This window comes from Lepidothrix coronata, unplaced genomic scaffold, assembly GCF_001604755.1.
Source record: "Lepidothrix coronata isolate B3197 unplaced genomic scaffold, Lepidothrix_coronata-1.0 Scaffold254, whole genome shotgun sequence".
NCBI lineage: Eukaryota > Metazoa > Chordata > Aves > Passeriformes > Pipridae > Lepidothrix > Lepidothrix coronata.
In genome coordinates this window covers 546267-559943 of record NW_016690434.1, presented here as the reverse complement: position 1 = coordinate 559943, position 13677 = coordinate 546267, and the positions used below count along the sequence as shown (strand labels likewise).

The following is a 13677-nucleotide window of genomic DNA, read 5'->3' as shown; positions in this document are numbered from 1 at the left end:
AGCTGCAGGAAGGTGCAGCCCTGGGCAGGGGTTGGGGTGCTGGAGCCGAGATTGAAACTTGGCCCTCTCACAGCAGGTAACACAACCCCTTCCCCACCCTGCCGTCTGCCTCAGCCTGGAGCTCCCGGGTTTTTTCTGGCTCAGTCTCAGGATCTGAATTAACCATGTGTGCACCTGCCTTGGGTGCAGGAAGGGTGAGGGTGAGGGAGCTCCTGGAGCCAGCAGGCTCTGGGAGGGATGGACGTGCCAGGGCCAAGGAGGGGATGCTGCTGTCACTGTGAAGGGGCCAATTCTGATCCTGGGTGCTGAGTTCTGGTGACAGGGAGGGACCTTGCTGAGGATGTGACCAAGAGAGAGTTGTGGGGGGAAGCTGGGGAAGAGGAGCCCCTTCTCCACAGGTGGGCCTGGTGCTCAGCCCTGCCCTGCCTGTGCTGGATTCACAGAAACACCACGGGACACGGTGCTGGGCCCACTCTGGCTTTAATGGCTCGAGTCTCTGCGGGGCCCATCCCGGCTCCCTCGGTCCTCTGCAGGCTCTGTCCACACAGGAAAGGGCTCTTAGTTGCCTTGGAACAGCTTTCCCCCCAGGGAAGCACTGCAGGACCCTTCCCGTTCCCGATGCCCGGTGGACTGAGGTGCAGCCGGGGGATTTTCCACCGGGAAGTGAGTGTGGCCCCCGCTGTGACTCCCTCCGAGCTGCTGCCGTGGGATCCGGAGGGGTCGGGAATGTCAAGAATGGAACACGAGCACGGCCAGACCCCGGGGGTGAAGGAAAGAGCTGCAGTAAGTTAATTTTTAAAGAGTCTGATGCCCCGGGGCTCGTGTGCGGGGCAGCCGAGCGTCCTGCGGGCCCCGAGTGCCCGGGCTGGATCCAGCGGGTGCCGCGTCCCGAGGTATCCACGGGCTGAGCCGTCCCTGCCCCGCCGCTGGGTCCATCATTGGGGCTGGCTGGGGTGGGACGGGAGCCCCCCTCCGCCATCCGGACCTACTTGAGGAAGACGAGCAGGAAGAAGGTGGAGACGATGAGCACGAGGATGCCGGCGGCGAAGCCGAGCCGCAGGTTCTCCATGGAGGCGAGCGGGGGCTGCGTGTCCAGCAGGACCCCCCGGCCCAGCAGCCCCAGCACGAAGCCGCCCGGGGCCTCGGAGCCGCGGCGGGGCCCGCAGGGGGACACGGAGCCGCTCACGGCGAAGACGGGCCCGTGGGACGGGCACATCACCTCCACGGCCACGGGCCGCCCCGAGCCTCGCCCGGAGCCCGGGAGGGCACCGCCGCCTTCCTCCCCATCCTCCTCCTCCCCGCGAGGGGTCCCCGAGGCCGGGGTGGCCCCGGGGGCAGCGGGGGGCACCTCGGGCAGCAGCGTCACCATCCTGCAGAAGGGGCAGCTGACGAAGGTCACGGTGGCAGCGCGACAGACCAGCCTGCGCAGGCAGCGCCGGCACAGCGAGTGCCGGCAGGGCAGCTCCTGGGGGGGGCCCCCGGCCCCCCAATACGCCTCGTAGCAGATCCCGCACTCCCTGGCGGCCTCCGGGCCCGCTGCCATGGCTCTGAGGGCACACAGGGAACGGGGGCACGGCCGTGTCCTTTTGAAGGCGGGGGCGGGCGGTGGCCGTGCCCAGGGTGGGGTGAGGGGGCCAGAACCACCCCCCGAACTCCAGCCCGGCCCCGGGGGCCCGGCGGGCACTGGAGCGGCACAGCGGGAACGCTCCTCCTCCACTGCCCCCAAACCCTGCTGTCCCCTGCCTTTTCCATTCCCAAATCCATTGTATTCTCAACGTTCCCCAAGCACCATTTCTGTCGTTATTTTGCTGCAGGACGGGGTCAGCCGTGGGCACAAGAGCCCCGTCTTGCACCCATTTCACACCCTCCCGGGGCAGGGGGTGACCCCGGACAGCACCAGCACGGCCCCCTCGGGGCTCCGGAGCCCTCCGAGGGCAGGGGATGGTTGTGCTGAGCACAGGGGGCTGCACAGCTGGGGCTGGATGAGGGCAAAGCGTGAGGATGCTTTTTTTTTATTTTTTTTTAAATTTTTCTGCAATCTGAAAACGCCCGAGCACCACCTGGGGTGACCCGGGGCATCATCGCGCGGCAGTGCCCAGGCTCCCGCGGGATGCTCCAGCTGGTCTGTTCCCATCCACGGCTGACCGGGGTCGGCCCTGCGTGGGGCTGGGGAGCTGTGGTGGCCCTGGGGACTCGTGGTTTCCCTGGGGACGAAGGGCAGCCCCGGCACTGCCGACGCGCCGGGAAGTGCTGGCGCTGGCACCTCTTTAGGGGCAGGCGGCGGACCTTGTCCTGAGCTCCTGTCACTCATTATCACCCCCAGCACGGCCCGGGGGCACGAAGGCGGTCACCGGCTGGGGCGGAGGGGGCGGTGGGAAGAGGGGGTGGCGTTGCAGCATCGCTGCTGCCGAGCAGGTCTCGGCTCTCCTCCCCCTCCATCCGGACTCGTGGGGCTCCCCGTGCGATCCCTGAGTGGGACACAGTGGGGGCTCCCTGCGGGGATGGGGCTCTGCAGAGGGTGGGTGGGACCCACCACCCTCCTGCTGCCTCGCCGTGTCTCATTCCTGGGCCAGTCTGACTCCTTCCCCCTCATTCGATCCCGGGGAATGCTGAGCACCCCTCTGCCCACACACGGCCAGGCGAGGGGGCATGGGAGTGATGCGGGTGGGTGATCCCCTCCTAACCCCCTCCTGCCCTCATTCGAGCACCCCAATGCTCCCCTCCTGCACCCCAAGCACCAGCTGCTCCCGCTGTGTCCCCTGGCCCGGCCCCCTGGATGTGCAGCCACACCTCAACCTCAAGACAGAGGCTGGAAATGTCCCCAGGATGTCCCCGAGGGGCTCAGCCAGGGCCACACAGACCCGGCCCTGCTGCTGTGGCACGTTCCCAGGACAGCACAGAACACACAGTGCTGGGCACTGCCCACCCACCACCTCCACGAGGCCACACACATGAGGTGACCCCAGCACAGGGTCCAAGGTCTCCCAGTGCCTGGACCTCCCCGGGGCAGCTCTGCAGTGAGAAACTCCCTTGGAGAAGTCCAAGATCCTCCCAGTCTGACACAGAGAGGAGGAGGGTGACACCTGGACAGCTGAGCACGTGGCAGCTTCACCCGTATTCCACAGCCCCTGGATTTCAGCCATCCCCCCCTCCAGAAGGAAAAAGGCAGCAAACACCCACCAGCAGAAACCAGCTGCAGTTTAATGGCTGCTCTGGGGGAAGGGCTGAGGTGGGACTGGAATCGTGGCAGCATTTTTATACTTGAGGGTCAGGAGCAGATGCACAGAGGGGGATCGGTGCCTACTGAGGGTGATGGAGAACTCCCCACACCCTCGTGCACAGAGGAAACGTGGATCTGTGCTGGGAGCAGCCCCAGCCCCCTGCTCACCACCAGATCGGTGTTGACAGAGACACTTTCTGCTCCAACATGATTTTTGGATGAGGGACCTCCCTGGGCCCCTCTGGCCAGAGCAGGTCCCTCTAGTCCTGGGGCTGTTCCAGACTCTCCCCTCCCACAGGAACTAGGGGTCAGGGAGCTGTGGCTGCAGCCCCAGACACGCTCCTGGGGGGTCTCCAGAGCAGAACCTTTGGCATGGCAGAGGTACAAGGCACTGTCAGCACCCAGCACACAGCACGGCCCGACAGAGTCCTCCCACGGGAGATTCCCCACCTCCAGGAAACACTGACGGTGTCTCTGCTGAGCCAGGGGCCTTTCTGAAGGCAAATCCCTCTGCCAGAGAGGAGGGGCACCCAGTTCCATCCCCCAGCGCTCCCGGGCAGGCAGGAGGAGGAGGGGATTCATCCGAAGGAGCCCGAGGTGGATGCTGAGAAGCCATCGGGGAACACGGAGGATGCTCAGACTCCTGGAGCACGGGGAGGGCAGTGCTGGACATGCTGGGCAGGGGCTGTGTGACACTGGCACGGAGCAGCAGGGGGGTCACCCCGGGAAGGCGCTCCCGGCCCAGCCTACCCGCTGTGGAAGATGCGGACGCGCTGAGCGATGTCCCGGCGGCACAGGGGACACGAGAGCAGCCGCTCGCAGCAGCTCTGGCAGCAGCAGACGTGGCCACAGGGCAGAAAAATCATCTGGGGCTGCGGGAAGAGACGCAGGAGAGGACATGGAGAGGGCTGCTGGCCCCTAACACCCATCCCAGCCCAGGGTGTCAGTGTGGGAGGCGGAGCCCCACAGCCCAGCTCAGCCCCGGGCTGTGCCGAGCGGGAGTGACAGGACCCGGGGAAGGACACGGGACAGGGGTGAAATGACCAGCCCCACGAACACTTCCCACAGCTGCTGGATGGACAGACAGCACAGGAGCTCAGCGAGGTCCTGCCCAAGCCTGCACAGAGAGGGCTCTGTCCTCTCTCCCTCCCTCCCTGCTGCAGTGCCCGGGAGCTGGAGGGATGAGCACCCAGGAGCCAGGGGATGTGCTGGATGCTGCCCTCACCCCACCCCTGCTCCAGCCCCAGCTGCCCCAGGGTCTCACCTCCTGTTCCATGCACACAACGCACTCCGACTTCCTCTCCTCCCACTGCAGAGGTGGGGCCGTGGGGCCCTCGGGGCTCGGGGGCTCCTCCAGGGGAGCACTGGGCTCTAGGGCTGCAGGGACCTCGGTGTCCACCCCCCTCTGCAGCTCTGCAACCACAAACAGGAGGTCTGAGCACCTGGAGAGCTGCCCATGCCCACCCAGCACACGTGGGGAGGGCTGCAAGCACAGGGGTCCAAGAAATCAGGAACTCAGAGGGACCAGCTCGATAGCACAGCCCTTCCTGCCCCCCTCCTCACAGAGCAGCCCTGCACAGCTCCACTGCCATCTGACCCACAGACCTCTCGGGTACCTGCTGTGAGTGTAAAACATGTCAAACACAGGGAGAAGAGAACTGGGGGTACCTGGGATGGTCTTGGCCACAGCCAGGATCTCCTGAGCCCTCCTGAGGATGGCACGCTGCAGGCCAGCCTCCACCACACCGAGCTGTGGGGCAAGAGCAGGCTGTTAACTCCACAGGGGACAGGGGGCTGATGGCCCTAAGGGGACACTGCAAACTCTGGGGCCTCGCTGACAAGACCCGGCCACGCCAAAAGAAGCCCCTCCACCAGGCACCAAAGCCAGACAAGGGAATTCCCCGGTGCCATTTCTACTTAAAGAGCATCTGAAGGATGTCTGAAGATGCAGCCAGGCTGCAGCTCACCCTGCAAGTCCCTGGGACAGCCACTGCTCACAGGGCCAGGCCCAGAGCAGTGAGGGCACTTTGCCCTGCTGGGAGGTGACACCCCAGAGCACCAACCCTCGTCCTGCCAGCCCTGCCGGGCACAGGGGGCTGCAGGCAAGGGCAGGGTCAGTCTGTGGTGGTGTTGTTGTTGTCCCACACTGTGGATCTGCTGGCTCATACCTTTTCCAGGTCACTGGCAGTCATGGTGCCAAGAGCCTCCAAGGACAGGCGGTGGTGCGCGAACACGGGCAGGTACTGCTCAGCACAGAGCTCCAGCAGCAGGGCCACCAGCTGCTGCTCCAGACCCTGCTCCTGCAAGACACAGCGTGCCCCTGAGGCCAGGCAGCAGTGTGCTCATCCCTGCCCTGCTCCAGGCATTCTGCATCCCCAACACACGAGAGCCTGAAAGCCCAACAGCTGGAGCAGCTCCGGCCCCAGGGGTTTCATGAGCACAATTCAAAACGCTGCGGTCTGGGAGTCACAGAACACCCTGAGCTGGAAGGGACCCACAGGGATCATCCAGTCCAACCCCTGGCCCTGCACAGACAACCCCAACAATCCCATCCTGTCCCTCAGAGCCTTGTCCAAACCCTCCTGGAGCTCTGGCAGCCTTGGGGCTGTGCCCACTGCCCTGGGGAGCCTGGTCAGTGCCAACCACCCTCTGGGGGAAGAACCTTTTCCTGAGATCCAACCTGACCCTGCCCTGGCACAGCTCCAACTGCTCCCTGAGGTCCTGTCACTGCTCACAGGGACCAGAGCTTGGAGCTGCCCCTCCTGAGGAAGCTGCAGACCATACTGAGTCTCCCCTCATGAACCAAAGCACCACTCTGGCAGCACCTGCTTTGCCAGCTCTGCATGGGCAGAGTTCAGATCCATCTCCCTGTGCCCACCCTGGGGGTGTTTACCAGCACAAAGTCCTGGCTCAGGCCGTAAGGGCAGGAGTAGCCACATGGAGATGGATCTGCAGGGAAATTTGGGGAGCCAAGCAGAACCATTTGGGTGTTCAGGTGGAATGAGAAGCCCTGCCTGGAGGCTACTGAGAGTCCTCTGCTGCTGGCCAGCAGTTTGAGGGTGGGACAGCAGCTCCTGCTGGGAACATTGAGCTGTTGGCTCTGGACAGAGCTGGGCAGCCCCATCCCCTCCACGGGCAGGAATGAGGGAGCTCAGAGCCCCATGGGCAGCCCGGGGGCTGTGTGAGGGGTCTGGGCCCTGCTCCCAGGGGGACATGTGGGCTCAGGGGCTGCCCTTGCTCCCCCCTCATTTCAGAGAGAGCACAACCACAGTGGGAGCAGTGACAACAGCAGCACCTGGAGTTTCAGGGAGAGGGGCTTCTGGTTCAGCAGGCGCTGGTACTGGATCAGCCAGTAGTTCTCCTGCTTGGTTTCACTCTTTGCCTCCATTTCCAGCTGAAAAACAAATTCATTCATTCAACAGCCCGAGGGAACACGGCCAGGGGGGTTTAGGGAAGCTGGAGCTGGATGTGCAGGAGGGGAACCCACAGCCTGGGCTGAGCAGGGCCCAGCCAGAGCCCTGTGAGGGGAAATGGGCACTTCTGGCCTTTGCAGGCTGGTCCCACTTTGATCCCCCCAGCCAGTCCAAAGGTGCATCCCCCCACTCCCTTTGCCCCAGACATTGGGCTCCCAAAGCTCAGGAGAGCCTGGTGTCTGCAGGATTGCAGGAACACAGGCAGGGAGGGCCCTTGTGGGATTGTGCTCATCCCCCTGACAGCAGCCTTTCCTGACAGGGGACACTGATGATAATGGTGCCTCATGCTGCACCAGGGAGTGGTGCTGTGCCCCCCAGAACTCACATTAGAACCTTCTGGAACTGAATTGGCCTCTGGATCTGGACACAGCCCGCAGAGCCCTGCTCTGCTCCTCTTTATTCCCACCCCACTCTGCTCCCCTTTACTCCCACACTGACCCGGGGACTCTTCCTGCAGCCAACCCAAACACCTCCTCATCTACAGCACCTAAGGAGGGGCTTCATTACCAGGATTTGTTGCAGTTCTTCCTCCCTCTGCTTCTTCTCCTTGAGCAGCTGTTCCAGCAGGCAGCCGAGTGCCTGGCGCTGCTCCGCCACCGCCTCCTGCAACGGGAGGGCTCTGGCACCCACAGGTCCCACCACGGGGCTGCCACCCTGCCCCTGCCCAGCACAGCACTTACCAGACCCAAACCAGGCACTGTGGGTGTGGAATCCCTGTGCTCCACAGCCTCTCCCAGCAGCTGGCACGGCAGAGCTGAGCTGAGCCCCTTCCCTTCAGTCCTGCACTGCCCTGTACCTGGCAGTGCCACCCCCAGCACAGCCTGGGCAGCCCCAGCCCACAGCAGCTGCAGCAACTCCAAATCACTCCATCAGAACTTCAGCCAAAGGCACTGCAAGTGTTCATGGTCCCACTGTCTGGAATCATGGAATCCCAGACTGGTTTGTGTTGGAAAGGACCTTAAAGCTCACTCGTTCCATGCCCTGTCATGGGCAGGGACACCTTCCACCAGACCAGGTTGCTCCCAGCCCAGTCCAACCTGTCCTGGTCTGAGAAAGACCACCTGAAAGTAGGTCTAGAAGCCTGCAGGTAAGGACAGGTAAGGTGGGAACCTCCCCATGCCTTTGGGGAGCTTCCTTTCCCTGGGGTCTCACCCCAAGCACCGCCAGGTCCCAGGGCCAGGTCAGGCATCCCTGGAGCCACACCCTGGCAATGGAGAGGTTGGTGGGCTTGGGAATGTCCAGCCATGGGGCATCTCTGCATGGCTCAGTCCCAGCTCACTCAACCTGCCAGGAGGATCATTCCCAGTGCTCATCAGCCACAAGGACTCAGATGTCCATGGACAGAGGGACAGTGATAGATACTGAAGTTTGGGGAAACCTTCATGGATCATAGAATCCTGGAATGGTTTGGTTGGAAGGGACCTTAAAGCTCATTCGTTCCACCCCTGCCATGGGCAGGGACACCTTCCACTAGCCCAGGTTGCTCCAAGCCCTGTCCAGCTGGGATCAGCACCTGGACCCTGCACAGGGACAAGATCCTGTTGGACAGAGGAACACCTGCCTGTCACAGGCCAAACCCACCACCTGGTGACCAGAAACACTTTGCCCTGATGGAGGCAGGAGGCATCAGGACCTCCACAGAAGGGAGAGGGACAACTGGTGACTGGTGGGAGCTGTTCCAGTCCCTTCAGCCTTGGGGTGCCCTCCCTGCTCACGGCACTGCGGAGACTCGCCGGGATCCTCCCACAGACCTGTGCCAGCCCTTCCCCAGGATGTCTCTGTTCTTCCCAAACATCTATCAAGGTCATTACTAAAGCACCTTATCCCGGGGTGAAGCACCTGGTTCTGCACCTGGCTGCAGAAAAGCTTCTGCCAAGGCACTTCTGGGCACTGCCCGTGCCCTGGGGGATCAACCCCAGCAGGGCCCCTTTGGCTGCAGACCACCAAGGGCAGGGGGATCCAGAGACATCCAGGTGTCCATGCCTCAGTTCTTGGCTCCCAGTGCTGAAGCTGCAGGTGGGTACCTGGGCAGAGCTGTTTCCTGCAGCTCCTGTGTTCACCAGTCACACAACCCTGGTGTCACCTGAATTACACCTGCCTGGGCCTCCCTGGTCTGCCCTGCACGAACTCTGGGTGGTCCTTCACCCTGTGCCCCCCAACACCACAGAGGAGCTGTGTGAGGTCAGGCAGCACAACCCAAATCTTACCCCTGAAGGGCCCAGCACCGGGCTCAGGGGCAATCCTGCCTCGGGTCAGCACTTCCCATGCTGTGTGCCTGCTCTGGGAAAGGACACGGCCTTGGTACTGACTTGGGGCTGACTGAACAGGTGGCCTGACCTGGCACAGGGCACACAGAAGAAAACAAGTGATGTAAAGGCATTGTAGCAAAATCTAAAGCCAAGCTGCTTAAGCTAAACCTGACATTCCTCGGTGTGTGACTGCTGATGGAGGCAGCCCATCAAACGGTGGGATGGTGGGGCAGAGCCCAGGAGAAAAGGCTTAGGAATGAAGGGGGGAGCTGGAGCCATCACTGGCAGGTATGTAAAACCAAAACACAGCACAATGTAAGAAGATGTGATGCACAGCAGGCAGGTGTTCTGGGGACAGCCAACAACCGGATCACAAACTCCTTCCCCGCCCAGCACACCTGGAACTGCCCATCCCTGTCAGGGCTCCTCTCTCTCCCCTGGAAAAGCAGTTTGGGAGCAGAAGCAATGTTCCCACAGCACAAAGAGGGGTTGGTGGTGTCCTGGGGGGAAGTACCTTCTGACTAAGCACAAAACCACCTGGAAGCTGCAAGGAGCAAAGGAAGCAGTGGAGCTGTGGCAATCCCAGAGCAGAGGGGGGGGCAGCCCCAGAGCCCCACGTACCTGCAGCGTCTCTGTGTCCAGTTCTTGCCTCTTTAACTCCAGCTGTGTCAGCTGCAATAACTCTGTTTCTATTAATTTAATCTAAACAGAAGATGAAACATTTTTTACTGACATTTGAAATTACTTTAATTTATGCTCTTTCAAAATGAGGTCTGACTGGTGCCCTGGCAGGGGTGGCACTGCAGAGGTTGGGGGGAGCTGCTCATGCCCCTCAGTGATGTGTGTGCTCAGGGTCACTCTTCCTTTGCCTGAGGAACTGTGTCCCCCACTCTCTAATTGTCTCTCTACTCTAAACACCTTCTGTTCAAGTCTAGAACCAGTTTGTGCACCCAAACCTTTGCAGCCACTCTGGAAGGCAGAGCCAGAGCCCTGCCAGCACCAAAGCTCAAACTGCAGATTCCTGGGGCAAGGCCCTGTTTCCAGATGCTCCAGCAATCCCATAATGATACCTGCTCTTCCAGGAGGGACAATTGGGACACAGAGAGGTGGAGTGAGTTGCAGTGAGTTGCCCAAGATGCCAGAGCAAAGCCAAGATGAGAGCCCAGCTCACCCACCTGCCAGGCCATCGACTGTCCCCAGGCCACCAACGCCTGCCACCGACCATGGAGCTCCCTGGCCCTGGGGCTCTGCCCCTTCCCTGCCCCTGCACCACCTCCAGGGTGGGCTGGCTCCAAGGGTGAAAGGTTCCTTGCTATCAAGGAACAAATCTCCTTTGTCTACAGAGCAAGTGGGATCAAACTGCAGGGCTCTTGTGGGTGAGCTCAGGTGAGGATGGAGAGTTTTCACTCGTCTCCTGGGTGTGGTCTGTGCACAGTTCATGGGCTTCCAGCAGAGATTGGTCACTGGGTGACTAAAAATATCCAAGCTCTTAAGATTATCCACCAAATCTTGACTTGAGACTTCTCTGCTAGTGTCTGATGAGGAGAGGGAAGATTCTGGAGCACTGTGTCAGAAACCAGCAACCCACCTTCCTGCATCATCCACTGCTACCTTCCCACCTTCCTGCATCATCCACTGCTACCTTCCCACCTTCCCACCCTCCTGCATCACCCACTGCTACCTTCCCACCCTCCTGCATCATCCACTGCTACCTTCCCACCCTCCTGCATCACCCACTGCTACCTTCCCACCCTCCTGCATCATCCAGTGCTAATTTCTCCACCAGCTCCTGTTCTTACCCCCAACTATAGCATTGCACCTTTTGCAGAATGGAGCTCACAAACAGGCTGAGAATGGGAAAGAAAAGGTGAACTCATGGCCCGAGGGGCAGTTCTGATGTGCTGGATGGAGATGCAGTGGACTCATGTGCAAACAGCAGCCCTGCCAAGCACACAGCCCAAAAGAAATCATAGTTGCAATTGCAGATCACCCCCCAGAGCCAGTGCAGGTCTGTCCTCTAGTGACAGCTCTCCAGTGCTTCACCCACCAGTGCTGAGGTGACTGACTGAAGCAATGGCAATGCCACCACCTCCAGGAACCTAAAACCTGCTTTGACACTCCCTCCCTTGGAGCTGGGAGACTGGAGTTAAACCAACACTGCCCAACTCTGCACTCCAGAGCTCTCAGCAACACCAGAGCCCTTCATATCCTGCAGCCCCTGCTCTGTGCTCACAGCACTTTGCTCTTCCTCACGAGGGTCTCACTGAACAGTGAGGAGCTGGTTGCTCTTTCCTCTGTTGTTGACTCACCTGGTTCCTGATCTGCCGGTGCATAAGATCCTTCTTCACCTGGAGAGCTTCAAAGGCAGCTTTCTGCATCTCAATCTACAGGACAGGCAAAATCCTGCTCAGTGAGGTGGTTCATGCAGTTGCTAATGGGCTCAGAAACTGCTGCCTGGCAGGGACTCAGGTGCTTGGGCAAGCAGTGCTTGCTCTGGGCAAGTGTCCTGTGACCATGACTGAGAGCCCAGAGTCCCAACAGGTAAAACCCATCTTACAGACACACAGAGAAATGTTCATGTTCTTCAAACACACATCTGGAGTGCTCTGTATGACCCCCACCTCCCCCCTTCAGCAGCACTGAGCCCCCAGGCTGTGCCACAGGGTTGCCAAGGCTGCCCAGCACTTCTGAAAACTGAGCTTTGGAAATGCTTCCTGTGGGCAGCTTGTCCCAAACCACCCAGGAAACCAGCCAAAAGACAGGACTTCTGTCTCAAAATCCTCTCTATCAATCATCAGAACAATTTTGCTTCCCATGGTCTGTGCTTCTGTTTTTTCTAAAAATTTGCTGCCCAGTTAAAAAATAAAACCATTTTTCCTTCAGCCGCCCACGTGAGTTTGTTAGGACACCAGAGATTCTTAAAGTTTAGCATGAAGGGTTAAATAAAATAACTTTTCATGCAGCCCAGCCTCTGCTGCTCCTGTGACCCACTGTGGATCCTGCTTTCACATGCAGCTGCTTCCCCTCAATCCCTCATGAGCAGTTTGCTCCCTTCCCTACCTGCTGCAGGATCTGACTGACAGCTTTGTTCTGATCCAGCTGTTGCCAATCCAGGATTTGCTGGAACTTCTGATCCATCTCAGCTAGGCTGCAAGGAGATGGAGTTAATGCTGGGCCTGGGACTCTTGGGGCAAACCAGAGGAAAAGCAGGCAATGGGGAGTGCAGGTGGAGAATGTGTTACTGAACATAAGGACTGCACAGCTGAAGGCCACAGATTTAACACCTCCTTCCTACACCCACACAGGCCCTGGGGGGCAGGTCACAGGCTCACAAGGTTGTTTCTGGAGCACCCCCAGTCCCAGCCACCCCTGTACCTGGAGCAGGCCTGGCTGACGAGGTCTTGCCGACGAGACTCGTAGGTCACTTGGAGGAGCTTGTTCTTGTAGGTCTCAGCCAGCATTTGCTGCATGGCAGCTGGGGACAGAAGGGCTGTCAGTGCCTCCCTGTCCAGGACAGGCACTCACTGCCAAATAACAGAGCCCTCTCTCTCATTGCGACCTGCCCTTGCTGCTCCTGTTTCATTCACCTCAGAGCAGACCCCTCCAGCTGCAAGAATCGTGGCTATTTATTGTGAAATTAGCTGAGGGAACTCCACTCTGCCTGTGCTTGCATCTCTTCAGGGCTCAGAGGAGCCCAGTCGCTGCCTCCCAAGCCTCAGATCACAGAACAACAGAATCTCCTGGGAAGTAGGAAGGGACGCCCAAGGACCATCCAGTCCAACTCCTGGCCCTGCACAGACACCCCAACAATCCCACTCTGTCCCTCAGGGCATTGTCCAAACCCTCCTGGAGCTCTGGCAGCCTTGGGGCTGTGCCCACTGCCCTGGGGAGCCTGGTCAGTGCCCAACCACCCTCCGGGGGAAGAAATTTCCCTGAGATCCAACCTGACCCTGCCCTGGCACAGCTCCAGCCGTTCCCTGGGTCCTGTCACTGCTCACAGAGAGAAGGGAGCAGTTGGGCTGTAGCTCTGCTGTGCCACTGCCAGTCACCCATCCTTGGGGTGCCCCTTTTCCCTTGCACCCTGTTCATGGTCAGCATGAGCAGAAAAGGCTCCTCAGCACCATTCTTGTTCCCCAGACACGAACCTGGTGGGTTCACATCTGTTGGGCACCTCTGGAATAAGAAGCACTTTGTGTGTTATATCCAGTCTCACCAGCTCCTCTGGTGACAGGCTGTGGCTACAGGGAGCATGGTTTGTACCTCCAGGAGAACCAGCAGTGAGCTGCAGGTGGCAGGCATGGATCAGCTCTGCCCCATTGCACCGAGGACCACATCAGAATGAGTGTGTGACAGCACAATGTGTGTGTGCCAGAACATCTCTCAGGTGGTTGTCACCCATCCAGTGCTTCTCTAGAGGAACCAGGTCTTCCACAGAATCACAAAATTGTTAAGGTTGGAAATGACCATTAAGATCCTCAAGTCCAACCATCAGCATCACCACCATGTCCACCACTAATCCATGTCCTCAAGTGCTGCATCCACATGTTTTTTGAACACCTCCAGGGATGGTGACTCCACCACTGCCCTGCACAGCCTGTGCCAATGCTGGACAACCTTTTCCATGAAAAAAAGGTTCCTAATATCCAACCTGGCCCTCCCCTGGTGCAACTTGAGGCCGTTTCCTCTCATCCTGTCCCTTGTTCCCTGGGAGCAGAGCCCGCCCCGCCCCCGGCTC

At 60.0% G+C, this 13677-nt stretch overlaps 1 protein-coding gene across 3 annotated transcripts in view; it reads right to left on the bottom strand.

The window, feature by feature from the left end:
• Positions 1-3174: 3174 nt before the first annotated feature.
• Positions 3175-13677, bottom strand: part of LRSAM1 (leucine rich repeat and sterile alpha motif containing 1) — a 29318-nt gene continuing 18815 nt past the window's right edge. For 2 of the 3 annotated variants that reach the window (XM_017835300.1, XM_017835301.1), the window contains 10 exons: positions 12318-12417; positions 12003-12090; positions 11252-11326; positions 9564-9644; positions 7201-7296; positions 6516-6614; positions 5389-5520; positions 4889-4970; positions 4485-4633; positions 3175-4092 (listed from right to left, as the gene is read on the bottom strand). In XM_017835300.1, coding sequence (XP_017690789.1) covers positions 3967-4092; positions 4485-4633; positions 4889-4970; positions 5389-5520; positions 6516-6614; positions 7201-7296; positions 9564-9644; positions 11252-11326; positions 12003-12090; positions 12318-12417 — 1028 coding nt within the window. In that variant the 3' untranslated portion in view covers positions 3175-3966. Of the gene's footprint in view, positions 4093-4484; positions 4634-4888; positions 4971-5388; positions 5521-6515; positions 6615-7200; positions 7297-7320; positions 9031-9563; positions 9645-11251; positions 11327-12002; positions 12091-12317; positions 12418-13677 lie in introns of those variants that run through there. The other variant, XM_017835302.1, reaches the window with a different exon arrangement.